The sequence below is a fragment of the Sardina pilchardus genome, chromosome 3, assembly GCF_963854185.1.
Source record: "Sardina pilchardus chromosome 3, fSarPil1.1, whole genome shotgun sequence".
Taxonomy (NCBI): Eukaryota; Metazoa; Chordata; class Actinopteri; order Clupeiformes; family Clupeidae; genus Sardina; species Sardina pilchardus.
The window spans coordinates 38,078,408-38,103,647 of record NC_084996.1 but is presented as its reverse complement, the minus strand read 5'-3'; the positions used below and the strand labels follow the sequence as shown (position 1 = coordinate 38,103,647).

The 25,240-nt window shown below is 50.0% G+C and overlaps 1 protein-coding gene across 1 annotated transcript in view; it reads right to left on the bottom strand.

Moving 5' to 3' along the window:
- The window catches only part of radil2a (Ras association and DIL domains 2a), a 38,239-nt gene that overhangs the window by 9,737 nt on the left and 3,262 nt on the right, over nt 1-25,240 (bottom strand). Inside the window, exons 4-13 of the mRNA XM_062533202.1 lie at nt 23,524-23,909; nt 19,595-20,335; nt 19,386-19,423; nt 15,610-15,836; nt 14,768-14,880; nt 10,335-10,557; nt 8,450-8,622; nt 3,431-3,575; nt 1,195-1,364; nt 226-634 (exon numbers count right to left, since the gene is read on the bottom strand). Of these exons, the coding sequence (XP_062389186.1) occupies nt 226-634; nt 1,195-1,364; nt 3,431-3,575; nt 8,450-8,622; nt 10,335-10,557; nt 14,768-14,880; nt 15,610-15,836; nt 19,386-19,423; nt 19,595-20,335; nt 23,524-23,909 (2,625 nt within the window). The remainder of the gene's footprint in view (nt 1-225; nt 635-1,194; nt 1,365-3,430; nt 3,576-8,449; nt 8,623-10,334; nt 10,558-14,767; nt 14,881-15,609; nt 15,837-19,385; nt 19,424-19,594; nt 20,336-23,523; nt 23,910-25,240) is intronic.

Below are 25,240 nucleotides of genomic sequence, written 5' to 3'. Positions count from 1 at the left end.
ATGACCTATTTAAAATGGTGATGGTGTTTGTCTGTACAAGTCTGATGAAGAGCTTAAGTGCTCGATACGTCACTTTATTTGGGGATTAGACTCAAATAAAGCAAGTGTGCGGAACTCCTTCTTCATGTTGGATCTTTGACTTTTGGCTCCTGCATCTTAACTTGGATGTGCGCACGTCCCCATACTAAATACCGTAGGTGGTATAGGTGGTGGTGTTGCGGTTACCTTTGCGGTGGCGGGCGCTGCTGCTGCTGCTGCTGCTGCTGCTGTTGTTGTTGTGCTGGGCCCCCTCCTGCAGGCTGGCCTCCAGCTCGGCCTGCTCCATGCTCTGGGGCGTGTTGGGCGGCGTGAGCAGGCAGGACGGGTCCAGCGCCAGGCTCTTGTGGAGGCCCAGGCCGGCCTCTCCCCCCAGGCTGCTCTGCAGCTCCAGGCTCTTCAGCCTCTGGGTCAGCAGGCCGGCCTCGCACGCGCTCAGGTCGCTGTGGGAGCCGCGCGCCGCCCGCGAGTCCAGCGCGTCCCGCGACAGCGCTCGCCGGTGGGCCTCCGACCAGGACCACGACGACGGGGACGAGGGGATGGACGTCTGAGACTCGGTGACCGAGGGGGAGGTCAGGGACTGCCGCTCATCTGCGGTCTGGGGGAGAGACGAGAGCGAACGTTAATGAAACCCGAGATTTAAACCACACGTTAAAGATCACCTCAGAGCTGAAGACAGAAACCTCCCACTACATCAAGGACAGCTGAAACCTCTTGTGGGACTAGACTAGACTAGACTAGACTTGTTTCCTGTGCTGCTTTTCCCAGACAGGTTTATAGAAAAGATTCCCTATCTAATCTCATTCCAGACCCCACCATAGTCCTGAACTAGCCTTAATCCTCATCAAAGCGACCTGCCCCTGGGTGTGTGTGTGTGTGTGTGTGTGTGTGTGTGTGTGTGTGTGTGTGTGTGTGTGTGTGTGTGTGTGTGTGTGTGTGTGTGTGTGTGTGTGTCTGTGTGTGTGTGTGTGTGTGTGTGTGTGTGTGTGAGAGTGAGTGAGTAAGAGTATGTGTGAGTGTGTGTGTGTGTGTGTGTGTGTGTGTGTGTGTATGCGTGTGTGTGTGTGTATGCGTGTGTGTGTGTGTGTGTGTGTGTGAGTGAGAGTGTGTGTGAGAGTGTGTGTGTGTGAGTGTGTGTGTGCGTGTGCGTGCGCTTACCTGTGAGCTGACGGGAGTGTCGTCTACAGGGAGGGTGCGGAGGAGCTCCTGCATGCGCTCCAGCTGCCGGAAGAGCCCCTGGTCCACCACAGGCTTGCCCAGCTCCAGGTGGAAGGTGTGGCTGGGCAGGATGAGGGGAGGGTGGTTGTCAAAACTCTCCAGGATGTCACCTGGAACAAGGACACCATTTAAAGAGACATCTATAGGGCAGACTAAAGGGCTCTTCACACAACAGTATTTAATTAAGCATCTCACTAATTGGCATATCATTGCCATGGGTATGTATTACCCTGCACTAATCTAGTGATCATAATGTGAACAGGGCTCTAATCCATGTCGGCCAGACGCTGGAGCTCTTTAATTAATTAAGAGCTAAATGAAGCCTCTCTGGGAAGGTTCTTTGTGCATAGCTTTCTAATAGACTCGTGTTGTGAACCTCTTTCAGGTTCTTGCTTTGTGTGTTTGTGATACACGCAAGAAGAACCTCATCAAAACAGGTTCACTTAAGTCTATGTGTTTGTTATAGATCCAAGTGAAGAACTTTCGGTGAGGTCTTTTGTGTGTGTGCGTGTGTGTGTGTTTGTTTGTTATAGACCCCAAGTGAAGCTCTTGCAACAGGTCCAGGTTCTCTGAAGGGTCTCAGCATACACAAAACCACTCAGCACCACATGAAGTTGGACTTGTTTTCGAGATCACTCCGACGAGAGGCCTCGACGGGGCCAAAGGTTCCGTTAGGTAACTCAATCTGGAGGAGGGAGTTTACCAATGACAGGAGTCCCGGGCGCTGCCCGAGGTCAGGGCTATTTTATTGGCGGATCTGCAGTGTTGTGCTGGGGATCACCGACTCCCGCTGACAAAGGCAGGGGACAGGTCAGCCAAGGCACAGATGACGGAGCACACAGGGAGCGTATTCAGGGCGGCGGGGCAGGAGCACTCAGAGCACGAACACACACACACACACACACACACGCACGCACGCCAGGCATCCCTCAGAGGGGGGGAGAGACAGAAAAAAAGACAAGGAAGAGGGAGAGAGAGACAGAAAGAAAGACAAGGAAAAGGGAGAGAGAGACAGAAAGAAAGACAAGGGAGAGGGAGAGAGGGAATGAGAGATAAGCAGATGGAGGTAGATGGACAGAGAAGAGGGAGAGAGTGAGACAGAAGGAAAGATAGACAAGGGAGAGGGAGAGAGGGAATAAGAGATAAGCAGAGAGAGGTAGATGGACAGAGAAGAGGGAGAGAGGGAGAGAGTCGTAGTAGGGAGTAACAGAGAGATCAGCGATCTGATGCCAATCTGCTCAGTGAGGGCAAGAAAAGGGCACAGCCTTAGCTGCCCCGCGCATAAACACGCCCATTAACCCTGGTGTCCAGGGCACGCCATGCCAGGGCTCCCAGCCACGCCGGCGAGGACAGCTAGACGTGCACTGCAGTGCCCGCACTCTCAAAGCTCCACCTGCAGCACCGCGGGCAGAGGCTGCCCCACACGGATTAGAGTCCTGTGCACATCACGCAAGTCACCTTTAGATTAGGACGGGGTAATGTACACCCTTGACCATACCACGCCAGACAGGGCCCTTGATTATATGCTTCTTATGCTGGATTACAATGAGAACACTGAACATAACACTTAGTTATAAGGATGAATGGTTAGGTGTCTACCAACACAGACAAAACAAGAATTATACACACATAGAGAGTGTTGGTGTGTGTTGAGCGTAGGTGTGAGATGGTGTGTGTGTTTGTGTGTGTGTGAGGGGCATGACAGAGCGATAAATAAGTGTGTGTGTTCATTAGTTAGTAGTAGAGCCAGGAAGAGGTGAGGTGTGTGTGACTGAGCGGCATGACCGGACAATAAATAAGTGTGTGTGTTCATTTGTATTTGAGACAGGGAGAGGTGAGGTGTGTGTGTGTGTGTGTGTGTGTGTGTGTGTGTGTGTGTGTGTGTGTGTGTGTGTGTGTGTGTGTGTGTGTGGGTGTGGGTGTGGGTGAGGGGCATGCATGACAGAACAATAAATAAGCGTGTGTTTATTAGTTTGTATTTGAGACCGGGATTGATGAGGTGAGGTGAGGTGTGTGTGTGTGTTTGTGTGTGTGTGTGTGAGGGTCATGACAGAACGATAAATAAAGCGTGTGTGTTTCTTAGTTTGTACAGTATTTGAGACAGGGAGAGGTGAGGTGAGGTGTGTGTGTGTGTGTGTGTGTGTGTGTGTGTGTGGCGGTGCGGTGCGGTGCTCACTGGTGCGCAGTGCGGCCTCTGCGTCGTCTGGCGTGGGGCTCCAGCTGGAGGGGCAGCTCCTGCTGGGGTTGTACTCCCGCAGCATGTGGTGCAGCTGCGCCGGCCTCAGGTGCACAAACTCCGCCCGCAGGGACGTCCAGGACGCCTGCAGTCACACACACACACACACACACATACACACACACGCACACACACACGTACAAGAGACACAAACACACACACGCACGCACACACACACACACAAGCACACACACACACACACACACACACACACGCACACAAGCACATACATACAAAAGAGACACAAACACAAACCTTTCAAAATACGCACTTCGAACACAACTGGAACGCACAGAATGAGGATCAGAACACTGGAAATACGTTGGCGAATTGAACAAGACAGTAAGACAACAGGAAAGTTCAACCGTATAGCAGCAAGAACGCATGAGTAGTGCCAGTGAATTGAGTTGGACAGCATAGAATGGAAACGGGCACTCGATGACAAGACGCTGCGTTTCCAGACTGTGTTTTTATTCTCTTGGGCTTTCTTAAATTGGCTGAAACAGAGTGAGAAATGAGCGCAATTTTCTGCCAATGAGATTACTTCCACTCGGGGGCCTCTTGCGCTTAAAATATCTCCCCACATTTATCTGTAATTGGAGGCCCGTTTGCGTCGGTCCGTGAGCTGGAGTGATTGTATGACAAATGTGTTGGGAAAGAAGACTCGAGGAATGAATGTGCTGTCTGTCTGTCGTGTGGAGGAACGGCAGGGCCGGCAGTAATCCACTCCTCTGGCCAGACTGTCTTCTGAGAGACTAGGTCCCTCTCTTGTCTATCATTTTCTATACGTCAGACGTAAGCACACGCACATACACACACACACACACACACACACACACACACACACACACACACAATGATCACCCTCCAGCTCGTTATTCATTAGTCTCATTCTACCCCCTTTTCTCTCGGTCTCTCTCTCTCTCTCTCTCTCACACACACACACACTAGACAGTCTCCCTTCAATAGCCACCTATCTAAGCGCGCAGCCAGCCTATCATTAGTGTGTGTGTGTGTGTGTGTGTGTGTGTGTGTGTGTGTGTGTTTGTGTGTGTGCGCGCAGCAGCGTTTGTGTATGATAAAAGGAGAAACCGAGCTCTGACTGCATTGGGCTGGCACGTTACCCAGCGAGGCAGCCAACAAGCCAGCCAGCAAGCCAGCCAGCCAGGGGCCATGGAGACCCACACTCCCCCCCCCCCCCCCCCCCCCAGTGGAAAACCCCTGCTGAGGGAGCCTATGGAAGGAGGTCTGCAGGCATCTGAGTGTGTGGAAAGTAGGCTAGTCCTCGTAAGTCATCAGCTGTCACCCTATCAAGTCTGCCTGATCTTAACTGGCCTTAGTTGAACTGAGTGTGCTCGGTATGGGGACTTTTCTCTAACTTTTTTCTGGTGCTGCAGAGCTAATATAATGAATGATGAGGAGGCTCAAAATACAGGCTGGCTGGATTCAGACTGGGTGGATTCACTTTATTCAAAACAGCTGAGGGTTCAAGCAACTACTACTAATCAAGCATGTACTAATGCAAACAAATATATATTATTATAACTAGTCATTATGTCTGATGTCTAAAGGGAATTAGTTTGCCATGACTAATCCCATTTGAGCAGAAGCCAGTCCAGGCTCTAAGGATGAAAATGGGTGCAATCCCAGCCCATCAGTGATGATGGCACTCGGCACGGCAGAATTACGCCATCGTCAGGGTGTGGCCCCTTTGTCACCCGATGGCCGGGAAAGAGAAAAACGGTAAACAAATAACCCGACGAGCTGAGAGCGGGACACAACGGGGCTCTAACAGAGACAGAGAGAGAGAGAGAGAGAGAGAGAATGCATAAGAGAGGGAGAGAAAGAGACAGAGAGAGACAGAAAGGGACAGAAAGAGGTAAAGAAAGAGAGAGAGAGAGACTTTGGCAATATGAGTACCCCTTGTCATGCCAATAAAGCACATTGAATCTGAATCTGAATCTGAGAGAGAGAAAGTAAGAGAGAATAAGAGAGAGAAGGCAAGGCCACTAGGTATGAGCATTACTGGGCTTTAACAGAGAGAGCGAGGGAAAGATAGAGAGAGAGAGAGAGAAGGCAGTGGGGGCCACTAGGTATGAGCTAATGCTGCTGGGAGGGCAGGCGGAGCCCACTGGAGCCTCAGAGGAGGCCCTGCAGCTGCACGCCTCGTCTCGCCTCGTCTCGTGTCATCTCATCTCATCTCATCTCATCTCGCCTCCGCTGCATCGTGCTGAGACATCGCCAGCAGCAGGAGCCTTTCCCACGTGCTGCCATGAGTCAGATGCAGCCAGAGGGGGTTCTCTCAAAAGAGGAACATGCTGACAGAGGAAATGCTCATTCGTTGGACGTCATCTGTGCTTTTGTTTCTTTACAAGAGCCACAAAGTTAAGAGGAACAGAAACAATGGAGATGGAGGGAAGGAGAGAGAGAGGGATGGGATGGTCACCAGATGAGTCTCCAATCAGAACTATCTCCTGGGAACCACTTAGCTCCTGCTCAGCCCATCCCCCTCTTTCTCTGTCTCTCTCCTTCCCATCGGTCTCTCCCTCCGTCTCTCTCTCTCTCTCCTTCCCACCGGTTTCTCTCTCTCTCTTTCTCTCTCTTTCCCATCGGTTTCTCTTTCTCCCTCTCTCTCTCTGTCTCTCTCTGTCTCTCTATCCCCCCCCATCGGTCTCTCTCTCTCGTCTAGACTGTCCTCTCTTGATTCCTTGTGATCCTGATGACTTCCATAAGGACAGCTCACAGCAGGTGGAGCGGAATTAAAGGGAAAAAAAAAATCCCCACTGGCTGTCCTTCGGTCATTGGTGTGACTCTGTAATGGGTTTAGCAGGCGTTAGAGTCAAAGCTCATTTGAAGGACGACAACACCAAAGCGTAGTGTAACGTAATGTAGTGAGACTAACCCTTGATCTTCTCAATGACACCAACATGCAGCCTCTCCGAACAGAAAACAGCATTCGGCCATATGAGCCTACCATGTCCCAGTGTAGCGGCGGTGAGATCACCAGCTCATAAAACAGTCAACAACAACACATTCCTTTATCCATGTGCTTCTTATTATCCTCCAAACATTAACCCCTGACTTGTAACCACAAAAGAGTTGACTGGACCCCTACTTTCTTGGAACACAGTGTGGCCTACTGTATACAACCCATCCCCACCTGGCATCTCGGTGAGCAGACAGACCTTATCTAAGAGACTCCCTACTCCCACCTGCTTGACTCGTCTTATCTACAGCTTCCCTCTCTCGGGGGGGAAAACAGCTGCCCTCTCTCCCTCCCTCCCTCCTCGCTCATGTCTCATGGGAAAGAGCCTTGGGTCTGGTGTGCAGGCTGGCTCCTTTGTTCCCTGCTTGGCGCTGTTTGGATGGGAGCGAGAGTACCTCTCCAAGTGTCAGTGGCTTTTTATGGCCTTAAGTGCCCTCAAGAAGCCAGGCAGGCCTCCACTTCACACAAGTCAAAGAGAGAGAGGGAGGGAGGGAGAGGGAGAGAGAGAGAGTAAGAGAGGGTGAGAAAGAGTGAGAGAGTGAGTGAGCAAGAGAAAGAGAGAGGGAGAGAGAGTAAGAGAGGGAGAAAGTAAAAGAGGGGGAGAGAATGAGTAAGTGAGTGAGCGGGAGATAGAAGGAGAGAGAGTGCAAATAGAGAGACTTTCCTCTCTGGATTACAGCAGTACTGCTCTTAAGGAGAGCTTAACGTCTGACAGCCCCAAGTCTTCCAAGGTGCTCCCATCAACACCAGGCCACTCCACTCCACTCCACACAACACGACTCAACTCTCCCGCTACCGTACCGACTGGCCTCAGACTACCGGCCACCGCCGCCTTCCCAAAGTTCCTGGTGTGCACTAAAGTGTGAAGGTGTTTAATAACCAGCCAGGAGGGCGGTGAGGTCATCCGCCTTCATCTCACGCTCGCTGCCGTTTTATGGGACCCTGTGAAGTGGCGAGGCTACTGCTCCATAAAACCAGCTGCCGGCTGCTTTTTTCCCCTTCCTAAGCGAAGACCGTCCGCGGCGATCTCTAGCTTATTTCATTATAGGCGCACCCTAATTGGCCCGAGTCGTGGGTGTAAACTACGTAGGTGTAAAAATAGTTAAGACTGGGGGAGACATTAAGCAGGGCTTCTATTAAATCAGCAGCACAGCAGCCATTAAGACGGATTTAAACTGAAACAGATACCCGACTACGCTCGGCATGTTTGCATAACGCCGGAGCATGAGTAGGGGTGGGGTGGTGATGGGGTGACCCGGGGCTAAGAAGTGAGGTGATTTCCATGTCTGACAGACTGGAGGCGTGAACAAGACGACACAAAAAACAAACACACACACACACGCGCACACACACACACACACTTCCTCCCTTCTTATCACTCCTCCATCTGACATAAGCCATGACTCATACACTCCTGGCTTCAGTACTTGGCTATTTGTTTTCTTTTTTCTTTTTCCGATGCCATCCCGATGATGCTTATGCTTGCGCATCAAAATCACCCAGCCGCTGCCGTGTCTCGGAGCGGAGGACAGACAGAAACCCAGTTGGTATGGTGGTGGTGGGGGGGTGGGGTGGGGGCTTTGGTGGATGATGTAAGGGGTCATTAAGGTGGATTTAATTCTCTGGGTTCTGCTGAATGTTCTCTGCTCAGTGCCGTGGCGGGATTTGGGATTTGACTAATGCTTCACGGCTCGTCGGTCTAAGAAGGGGCATTTACAAGTGTGTGTGGGTGTGCAGGGGCCCGAGCTTTGGGGCTTTGAAGTATGTGTGTGTGTGTGTGTGTGTGTGTATGAAAATGTGCGTGTGTGTGTGTGTGTATATGAAAATGTGTGTGTGTGTGTGTGTGTGTGTGTGCGTGCGTGCGTGCGTGCGTGCGTGCGTGCGTGCGTGCGTGCGTGCGTGCGTGCGTGCGTGCGTGCGTGCGTGCGTGCGTGTGTGTGTGCGTGTGTGTTGGGGGCCAAGGGACAGCAGACCTGCAGGAGGTTCTCCTTGGGGGTGGCCAGCAGGTTGACGGCGGAGGAGAGCTTCTGGAAGAATTCGGCAGCAAGGTCCCCGAGTCCAATCCCCTGGATCCAGTCCATGAGCAGGTCCAGGTTGGCACGGATCTGGACCCCACGGGACCACTGGTAGAACCCACCCCCAGAACCTGAAGAACCGGAGACAAACAAATCAGCCATTCACCAAAACTCCTCTCATATGAACGCAGTCAACGCACAAAAAAAAAAGTTTAAGTACTGCTTAAGTACTACATCATGATGCGCTTCCTTATGAGAGCGAGCTCAGCCAAGCATTATCCATTAGCATTAACATTTCCTCAGACGTAGCCAAGAGGAACGAGGAACGCAGAACGCTTCAGAAGGTAACCACACCATGTTGTTTACATCAGTGTTTCTTAACTGGTGGGTCGCGACCCAAAAGTGGGTCGCGGAGGTGTCCTGGGTGGGTCGCGAAGTGATGTAAAAAATATAGGCTATGTATATTTTTTCATGCAACCACTTAAGGTTGACCCCAGCCACGGAGATATGCTACCATGGACTAGGCTACAAGTTGATAAACGAATATTACCTCCGTTTTCAACATTTTAACATTTAACATTGCACACTTGTCAGTTTTCAGAAAGGTTTTCGTTGACACCCGTGTTCATGCCGCCAAGAGCATGCCAAATCTTAGTGGTGTAACAAGAAGTTTGAGACGTTAGCTAATCAGAATCCCGAAAATATCAATAACATCAACGAATCACTTCCTTGTTTCATTTCAACTGTATTTGCAAATGCAAAAAACGAAAAGGGTTGGCACCAACATTAGATTATATTTTGCAACTGCTACTCGGAATGCATCCATGATCACCAAAGCCAAATGAAAATGTAAACATTGGCCACACTTTTTGCGCAGACGCAAGTAGCTTACTTAGTTTTTCTCAGTTCACATTCATACGCGAAACGAGTCCACGAATCTCCACTTTTGTCGGAGTTTTCAGAAAGAATTCAGAGGCGAAACCGCCGTTTGTGTGTAGGCTACACGGAAGGCACAAACGAAGGGAAAAGTCTCTGTTTTTCAAGATACCAGTGAATGTGAGAACGTGGCTCGAGTCTCTGATCAGATCTAAAAAAACATCTCCAGTTCTCTCATTAATGTTCCTAAAACGCATATAGGTTTAATTTGCACATTGTTCTCTGGTCTTTTCATTGTAAACCTGGCCTAAAGGCCCCTCATGTTATTTGCTGTGTTCACATCCAGTTACAGTGTGATGTCAAATCTAAATGGATCTAAATGCTGAAATGTTTGTTTTGTAAATCTAAATGTTTGTATTTTGTCGATTGTAATATATTTTGAGAAATAAAATATGTTCTTTATATATTTTAAAAAGTGGGTCGCGACCTAGTAAACATAGGGAATTGTGGGTCCCTTGGCCAAACCAGTTAAGAACCACTGGTTTACATTATGCCTGCTGGACGTTTCCCACCATCCAGAAAAGAAAGCCCACTTCCCTAAGGCTTCCCCTCAGACACAGCCGAGAGAAATGACAGAACCTCATCTGGCATAATCTTTTCATTATCTATTACACCTATGGGAGGCGTCCCATCATAACAAAAATAAAGCTCACTTTCTCTATATTAAATGTGTGGGGGTTTTTTTCAATTATTTTTTTCAATTATTTTGTATCTTTTCTCATTGTGAATGGCGGAGGGCTATTCACCTCATCTCATAACATAATCTCATCTGCCATGTTATTTTAAGATTACACCTATGGGAGGCTTCACAACATAACAAAAATAAAGCTGACTTTCTCTGTATTGATTAAATGTGTGTTTGTTCTTCTCTGTTCTCGAAGTGAATGGCGGAGCGCGGGCTCCTCACCTCTCTCCATGAGGGTGTTGAAGAGCGAGGCGTTGGTGAAGAAGAAGAGGTAGGCCAGCAGCTGCGAGGAGATCTGCCCGTGCACCTGGAAGGCCTGCAGCAGCTGCAGCGCCCCCTGGAGGACCTCCAGCACGGCGCTCACGCCCGCCGGCACCCGCAGCCCACCGCCGCTCTCCGAGAACGGGTTGCTGTCCAGCAGCCCCGGCAACGCCGCGTACATGCTCTGGAGACGGACCAGAGAGAGAGGGGGAGGAAGAGAGGGAGAGATGGAGAGAGAAAGAGAGAAAGAGATACAGTGAGACGGACGAGAGAGGGGGAGGAGGAGGGAGAGATGGAGAGAGAGAAAGAGAGAAAGAGATACAGTGAGACGGACGAGAGAGAGGGGGAGGAGGAGAGGGAAAGACAGAGAAAGAAAGAGAAAAAGAGATACCGTGAAGACAGAGGGAACAAAGAGAGGGAAGGGATGGCATAAAATTAGTTTTAACATTCTGACAGGAACAAATGAAAACTGATTATGTGCGAATATAATAAGACAAAATGATTCTCCAGTTTCACTGGATGGTGACGTGACTTATTTGACGGCGATTGGATTTGGCCCTGCAGCTCAGGCTGGAAACCTACACATTTATCTCTCCTGCTTCCTATCCACTTTTGCTGGAACCAATCACAAACGGGCCTATCCACCAGGCGCATCCGGATCGATGTCCTGATTGGTTGAAGGATTATCCAAGCGTACAGATTCATGCCCATTGATAATGGTTCTTGTGCAGCAGAAATACAGCGCAGACTCCTCAGACTAATGTTCAATCTCAAAAGACTGCACTTGGTCTGGCTAACGTTGGAATCGTTTAGAAAATACCAAACGAGTGACTGAGAGACGACTCTTCCTTTACACCTTTTCAATCGTCGGACACCATCTCCCTCAGCCCAACACCAGACGACACCTCAGCTCCCACATGACCGGGAGAACGGGAGTGGGGCAGGAACAGCACTCACAGCTCAGGAATGCCTGAACCTTCCCTGAGCTCCAACTGGACCCCTGAACTGACCAGCATATCTGTTATTCTTCCACTTTCCCTACCCCCCCCCCCCCCCCTCTCTCTCTCTCTCTCTCTCTCGGGACAGGAAGGGCAAACGTGACCTCACTCCAAAGCTGGAGGTCCTGCCTGACACTTGGGAGGAACAGGAGGAGGCTGGGAAACAAAGGGCACCCCTGACAACCCACCCTCCCATGTACGGCTGAGGCAGATTCCACTCCTATGACTGGAGCTCTTAGGGAAACCCATGATGGTTGAGCACCCCCAGCACGCTGGGAAAGTGAGACTTGAAAGGGCTAGAAGGAGATAAGGTCCTTCCTAAAAAGCACTCTCAACTCTAACCTGCATTTAAACAGGACAGTACAGGACGCACCCCCCTCTATCCCATGATTCCAGACTGCCTTCCCATACACTTCAGGTAATTCTCACAACAATGGAGATTAAAGGCACGATAGGCTAAGCTCGCTATAGCCACAAACTTAATCCGCCTGTTTTGGGTCTCTCTGTGAGCGGCAATGAATTGTAAGCCCTGACTTAGTTAGAAGCAAGACTGCCTCTGGGATCATTTCAATGAGATCTGATCCTGGAGAGTGTGTGTGTGTGTGTGTGTGTGTGTGTGTGTGTGTGTGTGTGTGTGTGTGTGCTCACAGACTACAGCGGAAACAAAGCAGGAAATTCACTTTTTTTTCTCCCCAAAGTGACAAACTGAGCATTGGGACAAAGACGGATGGGGACATAAAATAGGTCTTAAGTCAAGTCCTGACTGGGCCAACTTGCATATAATATATACAACTACCATATAATGGCTACATTTCCCAAATCTCATTTCAGTTGCCAGAAAGTCTGATCCCTACTCTGAGAGGCAGTAAGTAAGCTACTTCCTGGTCCGGGCGGCCCTTGATCTTTAATGAGGCCAGTGTGTAGACCCGACTAGGCTGATGAAAACCAGCACTCCACACCGCACCGCAATGCACCACTGACCTGGGGAGGGCAGACCGGGGTGTGGGGGGGGGGGGGGGGGGGGGTTGCAGGCACATCACTTGGGCAATACAGCTTCTCCTTCCCACTGTGTCCCCCAACAGACACAGACAGAGAGACACACTTTCTCTATCCCTTTCACACACACACAGTTTTTACACTCCTACAACAGACGCTCCCCTTTCAGTCTTTCAGGGTTGTGCTATCAATTCTGTGTGTGTGTGTGTGTGTGTGTGTGTGTGTGTACTTTTACACAACAGCACCGCTGGTGAACTGCTGGAGGGACAGAAAGAAGGGACCGAAACGCTCAGGCCATCCTGGAAAAAAAAACCCTGACCCCGTTCAGTCTGGACCGGCCAGCGCTGCGGGCAGCGGGCGCCCATTATGCCAGCTCACCCCAACGCCTCGCCACCGCCACCTGCTTCAAGGTGGTCTGGCCGCCAGAGTGCCAGCTCGCCGAAACAAAGAGACAGAAACAGACCCCTGCGGGTTTAGCGGGCGTCTATTGAGCCGCAATCCCGGTGAACACGAAGCCTCACGACACGTCTGATGTCTCTTATTGTTAGCGCTGCCTGGCTGTGACCTCATCTATCAAAAGGGTGTCGTAACGGTTTCCTCTGAGCGCGCTCAGGAATTTGTGCGTAGTGAATTCCGCGCTTTCCAGTTACACGCCGTTCTTCCTCTCTGCGTCTCTTCCATTTCTCCGTTGGCCATCACTAATTCCTTTCTCTTTTCTCTCTCTCCCTCTCTCTCTCTCTCTCTCCATGGTTGCCCATCTGTCCCTCGGCCAGTGGACAGATGTGTCTTTTCCTGAGCAGGAAGCCGGGCAGTGCGAGGGCAATGTTCTGGTCCGACGCAGTCAGAGCAGGCTACAGCTGTTTCCCTACGGCTCTGGAGCCAGACCCACAAGTCCCTCACCATGTGCATGAGTATGTGCGTGCGTGCGTACTTTAAAAGTGTCCCCCGTGCAACTGGGACCAAGCTCTCTCTCTCTCAGCGCAGGGCCAACACAGCCAAACAGTCTCGTGGGCTTCTCATTGTGCATTATGGGACTGACACACATCAAACGATAGCCAACTAATCTGTTCCAGTCAGGCGTTGCATAGGTACGCGACTTGTCATCACCACACAACAACACACCCACTATGAAAGGTGGTGTGTGGGTGGGGGGTGGGGGTGGTTTACTGCGCTGATCACAATGAGAAACTGTGACAGGGCAGTGCTGAGCTGTTGGCCTTGATGGAGGAAACAGGAAAAGTGACACGGAGCGAAAAAACCCAAAACAAACACATCTCAGGCACGCCACACACTACGCCCTGGGGAGCCGGTCGTCAGGGCTGCTCGCCACGGTTGCCATGGGGACGAGCCACCACACGCGCCCCACCCAGGCCGCATCACACAGACCAGTGTCTAGGAAAAAGGGGGGAATGGAAAGAGAAAGAAAATAGAATAGGGGGATAGAAGAAGAGCGCGGTTAGAGAGAGAGAGAGAGAGTGACAGAGCCAGAGAAGAATTACAGAAAGAAACAGACGCCTGCAGATGAGAGAGAAGGATGGCGTGGAAGACGGGATGAAGCAGAGGATGAACAGAAAAAGAGGAGTGGGCACTCTGCGGTCTACGGAGGCTGTGATTGGCCAGCGCTAGGCGCCTCTTTTCCCTCGGCCTCATTGTGCAGCGGAATGCCTCGTATTGTTGTTTACAGTCCGAATAAACAATCCATTTTAAGAAGCCAAACATTATTCACGTAAAGACGTGCTCCAGAGTAGAAACTCACACGTAAACAAAAACAGCTGAAATATACGTGTCTAGAGAGAGAACCTCCTCACTCTGACAATAGATGCCATGCAACGAAGAAGAGAACTTTTTGGTCTTGAACTGCTCCGAGCCCAAAGAAAATAACTGCTTATTGTTTTTGGGAGAGAGAGATAGTGTGTCCTATCATTTGGAAAGAGTCAAAAAACAAACACACACACACACACACACACACACACACACACACGCTCATATACGCGCAAGTGCGAACATGCAAATGCCCGCGCGCGCGCACACACACACACACACACACACAGAGAAATATGAACACACACAATCACACACACGCAGACACACTGGTCTTTAGCTAAAAGCAGCATGGAAAAAGTGTGTTTCCACTGGCTTGCTGGGGCTGCTTTTCTGCTCTTGGCAGCCCGTACAGCAGGGAAGAATGGTGTTTACAGAACTCTCACGTCCTGTCGCCCTATTCCAGCATCCACAGAATGGGCTCCCTCGCCATGTAGGGGAATAAAACAGCTACATCAAGGAGCGATCGAAAAACGGGACGATCCATTTCATTTGTGTGTGTGTGTGTGTGTGTCTGTGGGTGGGTGTTTGTGTTTGTGTGTGCACAGGTGTGAATCATTAATAAGGGGCCATGCTTACCTTGGTGAGGTAATAGACGCACTGCTGGAAGGTGAACATGATGACCTCCTCCAGCACCGTCATGGCTTCCTCGCTAGCCGTTCGCGTGGACAGGATCTGGGAGTCCGAGAGGCCTGGGAAGGACAGCGGAAGAGGTCAAGAGGTCAACCCGGTGCTGGTGCCGCTATGAACTTTGATGACCCATGAAAACGCATTCCGGCTGGGAGTTTACCACACAGCTGACCGAAACAGAAACTAGCAGCCCAGGTCAGAGAAACTATGAATTTCTCTGAACTGGGCTATGAATTCTATGAAAGTGCATTTTGCTCAAAGCTACAAAGCAGTTGAATACAATGTCCTAAACAACAAACTTATTCCTTTGATTAAGCTCTATTGAGGATTGAGAATTCTAAAGGGAATAAAGTGGGTTTATGTTGATCAAATGGAAAAGCAGGTGCTGTTTGTAAGAGCCTAAAAAAGTTTTGAAGTTGTACAAACTCCCACTGGTATTCTTTATTTGTTATTCTTTATTTGGATCCGCAATAGTTTCCACAAAGTGGCTGCTAATCTTCCTGGGGTCCTCAGTATAAAACGACACTCAAGTAAAAGCACAAGACAAAAAGAATAGGGTCAATAAACAACAAAACAAAAAAAAAAAAATCTTACTGCACTCTACCTTTAACATTTTTTTCCAAGAATTGTTGCTAAAAACCTTAAAATGTTTGCCATGTTGTAAGTCGCTTTGGTTAAAAAGTGTCAGCCAAATGTAATGTAATGTAAATAACAAACTCACAAAAAACAAAAAAGACTGGATGACATGCACAGAGAAGGATGCTTACGAGGCATAGGTTTCCAACGGTTACCTGTGCCGTGCTGGCCGTCCAGCTCGTCGTCCGTGTGCTCGTGGCCGTCGGCCTGCAGGGCGGCGCTGTGGCCCCAGGGCAGCAGCAGGGGCACCTCGTGCTGGATGAAGTGCAGTAGCTCGATGGAGTTGGCCATCCACAGCACCAGCGGCTGCAGGCCGGGCACCAGCTGGGTCATGCCCAGGGGGAGCACTTCCTCCGCCTCCTCCGGCTCCACACTGGAGCGCCTACAGGGGGACATGCACAACACCACAGCACTGAGTCCCACTTACCCTCACCAACTGCCCCATTTACCCAGAGCGCTTACAGGGGGACACACACAACACTGAGTCCCAATTACCCAGAGCGCCTACAGGGGGATATGCACAACACCACAGCACTGAGTCCCACTTACCCTCACCAAATACCCATGGATTAAAGTGAAAAAAAAATCATCTGACTGAAAAAAAATAGTCCAAAAAAATATATAAATAAATAAAATAAAAAATGACACACGCAAGTGATTCAAATCAAAGGGCCTTGGCGTAGACCTACGTAAAATAGTGCCATACAGACTAATTGTACCCTTCGTTTACAAGTAACACATTTTAAAGTAGGCATAGCTATTCAATACTGCAGACTGTTGCTTATTAAGAGTGCTCCCAGGGCCGGCCATAGCCCATTGGCTGCCAGCGTTATGCCTAAAATACATGTATGTCTCCAAAACATTCCTCACCTGTTATCAGAAATGCATGAAAGCAATTAAAACTCACAGCCATAGGTTATTTACCGTCAGATAGGCCTCTGTTATTGAATATTTGGAATAATTGATTTGAAATGTAATATGCTAAAGAATTCTGATGTTTTCTGATGTCAGGATTTAATTTGGTGTAACTTTTCTAGTGTGACTTTGGTGTAACTTTTCTAGTGTAACTTTTCTAGTGTGACATGTTGTTTAAATAGGTGCATGTCACTTTAAGAGGTTTTAGTTTCTGGCTAAGAACGTGATGCACGGCATGAATGTTAGGAGTTCCACGGTTTTTCTGACCGTGTTGGTCGTGTCAATTATATGAGTATGAACTGGGCTGTTTGTTACAATAAACATTCACGAACATTAACTGGAAGACAAGACGTTTTTATAGCAACACGCGTCAGTCATAGGACTCCTATTAGATAAGTTTCGTTTATTGGAAACGGATCTACGACTTTCTCATTGAAGAAGACAAATTAGGCAAACTGTATAGACATAGCCTAAACTACTGGATCCTTTTGAATTTATAAGTTAACCTTGTTGGCTTATTATAATTATTTTTAGAGAAATTAGCAGTTCAACTTAAACAGTAGGATAGATAGTGGCGTTGCGCAGACACACTTTCCCGTAGGCTGTCTCTGCGTTTCGGGCGCACCCGACTCTATTAATATTAATAATGACCGAAAGTAGGCTATAGCCATGTTCTTTTTTACTATTAATCTTTAAGCTCCCCAACACACTACCGACCTCTAAGTAGCCTAATTTAATGAGATCGGGGAACTACACAGCAAGTGGGACAAGAAGTCATCGCAAACAACGCAGACCTTTGCGCAGCTAGTGCGTGGATGTCTGTCCTGATGCTATTCTATATCCTACTATTAACTGGCGAAACAACTGTTTATTTTCATTTTACTATTATGAAGAATAATTAGCCCAAATCACAGACTAATTAAACTGAAAAAAAAAAACCCACAGCTTTCCTGAACTTCTGCAAAGCTTGTTTAACCTACAAAAGCCTAATAGACGCTCCAATGTAGGCTATAAATCAGGACTGTTCTTTCATCTGTTTCAATAGGCCTTTCTTTCGTTTATAATTGTATCATTATGATTATGATTATTATTATTATTATTATTAGTAGTAGTAGTAGTAGCAGCCTAATAGTGGCAGTAGTAGTAGCCTAATGTTCATCAACGCAGGTGCGCCAACGCATTTATTTATTTATTTATTTTGCGCACAACGAAAATTTTCACATAGGCTACAAAAGCACAGGCCTACAAAAAAGGGTTCAACAAGAGGTGTAACCATCACTGCGGCTCGCAAGGGAGATCGCGCCCCCCACCCCCAATTATTTTCTCCCCGGATCTGCATCAATCTCATGATTGACATCTAGCGCCTCCGGTTGACGGAAATCCGTCGTAGCGACGGAGAACTTTAATCCATGAATACCCCATTCACCCTCATCAACTGCCCCATGTACCCTCACCAACTGGCCCAGTTACCCACACCAACTGGCTCATCTACTCACACCAACTGCCGCATGTACCCCCACCAGTCTCACTTACCCAGAGCACCTACAGGAGGATACGCAGAACACTGAGTCCCGAATACCCACCAAACCAACTGCCCCATCTACCCACCACACCAACTGTCCCATGTACCCACCACACCAACTGCCCCATTTACCCTCACCAACTGCCCCATGTACCCACCACACCAACTGCCCCATGTACCCACCACACCAACTGCCCCATTTACCCTCACCAACTGCCAATTACCACCAACTGTCCCAACATTTACCCACACCAACTGCACAACAGACGCTAGACATAGTACGTTCTCATCTGAGTGTAGTAAACCATTACAGTATACTGCAACACTGCAATATGCTGGATTTAGAGTTGTAGTACAGTAGAATTTCACACACTATACAGACCCCATAACGCAATGAGCAAAAAATAACGCATTTACGCAATGCTGCTGCACACTGGTTCTCACAGTCGCCACATTAACACGTTCTCACACTGCTGCAATTGCCACATAAAAACGTGTCTTGTGACTGATTTTGTGCGTTGGGTAATGCAATCGTGGAAGTCACATGTCTTTCCCAGAGCTGCGTTGGTTCCAGGGTTGCACAGTTCCTGGACTGCACAGGAAGAGCAGCTGGGCCCCTGCTGTGCGGGTGGAAATGCCTTCCCTGCTCCCTCCCCGCCGCGGAAGAGCGGCCGCTCTGTTCTGTTCTGCTTGCCTCCGAGGTCATGTATTAATCAACACGGCTGGACACGCAGCGAGCGCAGGCCGAATAATAGGGGACCGTAATGGCCACCTCTCTCTCTCTCTCTCTCTCTCTCTCTCTCTCTCTCTCTCTCTCTCTCTCTCTCTCTCTCTCTCTCTCTCTCTCTCTCACACACACACACACACACACACACACACACAGAGACACACACACACACACACACAGAGACACACATACATACACACACAGACACACACACGCACAGACACACACAATCACGGGAATGTGGAGGGGAGGGGGGGTTTGGCACACAATTACGGTTTGTTTATGACTGGCTGAGCCCTGATGGTCATATTAGGGACAAAAATAGATAGCGGAGTTCCTATATTGACAACCTTTGTCATGTTCAGGAAGAGGAAATGAGAAGATGACATCATGAGCCGTGGTCAGGGCTGCTTAGAGGAGTTAAGATAAGCTGGGTAGATATCATGGTGGAACATTAACCTCAATTAACCCTTCTTCTATTAGCTATCTGTGCTTCAGAGGGGCTGCAGCTTGCACTTAACTCTTGACTAATCCATGCTACTGTACATCAAGGAGCAACTGAAACGGGAGGATCCATTTGATTTGTGTGTGTGTGTGTGTGTGTGGGTGGGTAAGTGTATGGGTGGGTGTTTGTGTACAAACTTTGTGTGCGTGAATCACTATTAATTAATATTGAGTAATTTTGCAATACAAACTCACGTTGAAAACCCAAATGAAATGCTTTACATGTGTGAGGATGAAAAGTAGGACATTAGAGCTTTGCATACCTGTCTGGTTGGATGACGGCTAATTCTTTGGTTCTCTCCTGTGAGGGGAAAAAATCATAAAGACTTTAGGCCTGCATAACTTTACATGCTATTATTATTATTACACAGACCAAAAGGCCAATGAGAGCCATATGGAGAGCGGTGGTCGACTGGACTGATCTGTGAACTGTGGGGGACAGAGTACGAGGCGACTGGACCCTAGTACTCACCCACATGGTCAGCTGGATCTGGCTGGCGATGCGCAACAGGAGCCGGCGGAGGTCGGCCATTTTGAAGTGGGCGGCGGAGTGCTGGACGCACAGGCACAGCAGGAAGGCGGGCGTGAGCTTGGGCTGGTCGCCTACCGGCTCCGCCGCCGCCAGGATCTCGTCCAGGAGCCGGTCCTCCTGCGGCAGCGCGTAGGGCAGGCACAGCTCGCGGCCCTCCAGGTCCCGCCAGCGCAGGATGGGCCGACCCAGCCGCCTCCTGCCCCCGCCGACACCCACGCCGCCGAGGGCCGCCCTGCCCGCTTTCCCGGGCCAGTCCGAGGCCTCGCTGCCCGGGCACAGCCAGGTGATCCAGTCGGGGGTGTGCGGGGCGTCGCCGGCGGTGGGGTCCTTGAACATGAAGAGGTAATGCTGACCCAGGCCCACCAGGTCGCCCGGGCTGAGGGCCGCCTCGTGCTTCAGGGGCACGCCGTTGTGGGTGACCACCGCCCCCTGGAAGGGCTCCAGCAGGGTGAGGCCCACGCGACCCCCACCACCTCCGCCTCCACCGCCTCCACCCCCTCCGCCCCCGTGGCTCTCGCTGTCGTCGGGGTCCTGGCGACGCACGCGGCAGTGCTGCGGCAGCACGTCCGGCGCGAAGAGCAGCACGTCCACCTTCAGGCGCTCCTCGTCCTCGCCCTGCCGGTGCTCGGCGCAGCAGCCGAACACGCAGCTGCCGCCGCTCATCAGGTAGATGACAAAGTCCTGCCGTGGAGGTGGAGGAGGGGGAGCACAGTCAGCACAGGGGCAGCACGGATAGCATTACATTACATTACATTACATTTGACTGACGCTTGTGGGGGCCGCCGTGGCCTACTGGTTAGGGCTTTGAGCTTGTAACCGGAGGGTTGGCGGTTCGATCCCCGACCAGTCCACGGCTGAAGTGCCCTTGAGCAAGGCACTTAACCCCTCACTGCTCCCCGAGCGCCGCTGGTTGGGCAGGCAGCTCACTGCTCTGGGTTAGTGGGTGATTCACCTCACTGTGTGTTCACTGTGTGCTGTGTGTGTTCACTAATTCGGTTAGGGATGGGATCAGAATAGTACTACTATACTTTTTAGCCAAAGTGACTTACAACATTTTAAGCTTTTCTAAAGCAATTCTCACAACAATTGTAGGACAATTTAGGTAGAGTGCAGTGGGATTAAGTGCATCTGCATCAATGAGTGCAATTATCCGGAGGGGGAATGTGGCTGGGAATGTCCGCCTCCTTGTTGTCCCTGGCAAGGTTGCCATGGTGGTGGACACCTCAACAGGCACAAACAGGTCAAGATCATCAATCTACACAGCGCACACACAGGGATCACTCTGCCCCAAATCAGATATAAGACACTTGGGTCCAGTATTGGGGCTCCTTCATGTTGATATTTATGGTTGCCTCTCCATATGACTCATTTATTGTACTTTTTATCGTCAACAGTGGAAATTTCCCTTAAACCAAACGTTTCCCAACACTAGGAAACCTGTAACAATTACCTGCTGTATCAATGAATAATCTGTTCTAGAAACTGGGGAAGCAACCATTGCACATTTTATGACAGAAACAGGATCTTTTGACACTGACTAATTGTTTTTGTATTCTTTCCCCCCCGAGGAACACTAGGAACGAACACACACACACACACACACACGTGACTCCTCAGGTGACCATCATAAAGTAGTGTAATTTATTGCAGTATTGACTGTAGCATTACCCAGCAGTCACTGACTCACACTGCACTGCCCTCATTCATCAGCAGGTACGATACCTGCATGACCTCAGCCCCAAATTACAGCCCGTCACTCTCGACTTGCCTCACTCCCCTGGAATGCTCACTGTATATATACACTATGGCCTCTGACAAAGGCTCCCAAGGACAACAAACATGACCAGATAATTAGGAGGAACAAACAGGTTATTCAGTAACAGGAGGGCATTCATTTGGGTCTTACGTGAGGGGGGGGGGCGTTCCTATGGAACTGGACGAGCAGCCTTGGATGGCCGAGCAAGAGAGCTGTACACTGGCAGCTCATTAATATGAGCTACTGTGTCCACACACACACACACTTAAGAGCTACGGTGTGCACACTGGACTGGACGTGCTGCTGCCCCCCCCCCCCCCCCAGACCATCCTGTCCTATCCGGTAACTCATCAATCCTCTGTTTGGGGCCAGCAGGTTCACCCCCCCCCCCCCCTCCTGCTCAGAGGCTGTGGGGTATAACAGCGGTGCATTCAAATTTGGCAAAAAGTGGCAAACGTGTTTTCTTTGAACGATTTGATGATAACATTCCATTTTAATGCTAGTTGCCTTGTTTCCTTCATCAAACTCACGTCCAGCTCCACTGTATATTTGTGGTGAACTACCTCCTCAGACTGTTTTTGTAATTGTTCGCAAACGTTCGCCGACAACTCAAGGCTAACAGAAAACTGTTTGCAAACGTTGGCCTAAGTTTGCGAATTTGAACGCATCTCTGGTCTGCTGGCGTAGCAGGAACAAGCTGAGCAAACCCCTTTATCACAGCAGGGCCAAGGCGTCAACAGGCAGCGCACAAGGGCTCTGTTTTTACCAGACACGGCTCAGCACAGGAGGAGCCAGAGCAAGGCAGAGAGAGAAAGAATAATATTTTGGAAGCACTGATGTTTGGAAAGGGTTTGTGTGTGTGTGTGTGTGTGTGTGTGTGTGTGTGTGTGACACAGAGAGAGAGGGAGAGAGATAAAGTCAGTCAAAGATACTGAGGGAGCCACAGAAACTTTGATGTTTCAAGTTTCCTTTATTACAGAGAGAGAGAGAGATGGAGTGAGTGTGTGTGTGTTTGTGTGTGTCAGAGAGAGAGAGAGAGAGAGAGAGAGAGAGAGAGAGGGAGTGAGTGTGTGTGTGTGTTTGTGTGTGTCAGAGAGAGAGAGAGAGAGAGAGAGAGAGAGAGAGAGAGATGGAGAGTTTATGTGTGTGAGTTGTGTGGGTGTCAGTGTGGGTTGCTGTGCTCCCTGCTCCTCCGCTGGCCTGTAATCAGGGATATCTGCATGTTCATTAGGGAGTCGCGGCTCTGGCGCTAGAGCAGGCGGGACAGAATGTTCTAGTATACGTGTTCCACTAACGGACGCTGCCGCCATCACGGCAGGAGACGCGCACCCCCCCCCCCCCCCCCCCCCCCACCTTCCACTTCAGCGGGCAGGAAAGTGCCCGAGAGAACTGGGGACAAACTGGTCACCTGGTTCCCACATGGCTTTGTGTCTGCTTAAACCACACACACAGACACACACACACACACAGACATACGCACACACAAACATCCTCTCTCAGCCAGACACACACACACACTTTCTACAAGACGTTCCAAGCCCTAACCTTAAGCCTCCAACACCCCACGCTGGCAAACATACCACACACACACACACACACGCTTAAGTAGACTTGGTTCAACAGCACCAAGGGATGTTCTCTTCCAGTTTAAACATAGATGTCTAATCCTACACATACACCATATGGCAAAACAACCAGCATGCCAGCCAGCATGCCAGTCACTCACTCCTGATCGCACCGCTTGATCTGGGAGTCTTCAGATAACCTTGAGCGCACTTTAATTCATTTAGTTAATGGGATAGATTTCGATTACGGAGGACACTACCTCATCCACTAAAATGAAGTTATCTAACAAACGCCATTCACAAGTTGGGTGAAGCAAGAGGAAGAGAAAATAGCCCCCACCTAGTAAACAACGTTTAATTATCATACCTACATACTGCACACCAATACCCAATTTTTCATGACCTACCAAACATTTTCAGTGATCTGACTGAATTTCATTACTTTTCCCAGGCCTGGAAAATGGGATTCTGGAATGTTTTCCAGGTTTTCCAGGATTTCCCTGACGGTTTTCCAGGATTTCCATGAGGGTTTCGCAGGAGTCGCTCACCTGTCTGTAGTTGTAGCCCTGCAGCAGCAGGAAGTAGGGGAAGTCGAAGGGCGGGTGGACCGAGTACTGCGTGCTGTTGTCGTCGCTGCTCTCCGTCTCCTCCTTCTCCGTGCGCAGGCTCCGCGCGTCCGCCTCGGCCTCCGTGGCCTCGGACGGGCTCTCCGGCGGGCTGACCGCTGACGCCGACGTTGCGGCGGTGGGGTCCTTGTGGCCCCCGAGGGCCCGCCTGGCGGCTCGGCCGGCCTCCTGGCCCATGGCCGACACGTCCATGTCGCTCAGGCTCCTCCAGATGGCCTGGCCGTCGGCGTCGCCCTCGCTGCCGTCCACGAAGAGGGAGGTGACGCGGGAGCGGCCGCGCTGCAGCTTGCGTGCCTGGGCGTTGAGGCCTGCACAGAGAGAGACAGACCGCATCAACAGGGTGAAGACCAGGAGGACCACCAGGAGACACAAAACTACGATATTCGGCAAGCTTTGACTCTCCGACAGTGCACGGAATTACTCTGATTCATTAATTTGATCAGCCTAATGTAATTACATTGTTTCAAATCCTGCTTTTCCTTGTTCAGCGTTCCTGTACTCCAACTGTACAATTTCGCACAGGGGAGCAGTAAACCATTCTATCTATCTATCTACTCAAAGATGGTCAAAATGGTCTTCTCTTCATCAGTTCAGGGTGAGTCATTTTCACAACATTATATGTTTTAACCTGATAATGGCTACATTGTTTATCACCAGGACCTTGCTGTATTGTCAATGAACAGGTGTTACACTGTTACATATTGGTGCAGATTCATTCGACTACATTCTCTCACTCATATGGTCACATTTCAACCTCTATACCAAAAGAGGGGGAACTGAGTGCATTGATGTCGAAGGTAGGTCATGGCAGAGCAAAACCACGAGGCCTGCAACGCCTCCAAACTAGCCCACATGAGAGCAGTCTCCTGTGTAACCACAGGCATGGCCTTCAGAACAATGGCCAGCTGACTGCACGCAAACCACAGGTGATTAAAGCCACAGCTATCAGGCCCAACCTGTGTATCTGACCTGATACCCCCCTTTTCTGGACAGAGAAAGGCTTCCCAGCAGTTCTGAAACCCAGTTCCCACACTGATCAAGGCCAAGAGATAGAAAGAGATGTCATTCAAGGGGCTGTGTACGAAGCAAAACACTGGAGGATAAAAAGGTGAAAGATACAGAGAGAGAGCGCGAGAGCGCGCGCGAGAGAGAGAGAGAGGCCCTGGGTGACCTGATAACACCTCCTAAGCAAACAGCAGAGGGACTTCATCAGTGCCAGGCCTGCCAAATAGGGTTGAAAAAATAAAAAGCTGAAGAGGAAATCCTGAGTGAAAGAACAAGAGGTGTTCTCTCTCTCTCTCTCTCTCTCTGTTTCTCTTTATCTTGCATGAGCAGGCGTTTGGGACTAGGCTGACCACCAGACTAACTCGGCCCTCCTCAGCCATTAAGTGGCGGGACCTGCTCTGCTCGGAGGCTGGGGTGGACCGGGGTGGGGTGGACCGAGTGGGTGTTGCGTGAGTGTGTGGGGCACGTTATCGGTGATGGAAGTGGGCGTTTGACTCATTCTGCATTGTTTAAACTGCAATGAGGGCACTCGCCTTTTTCCTCAAAAGTTGAGTTACACTCACACTGTCAAAGACACACACACACACACGCAAGAAGTCCCAAGCCAAAGTCAACAGGACCACCACACATTCCC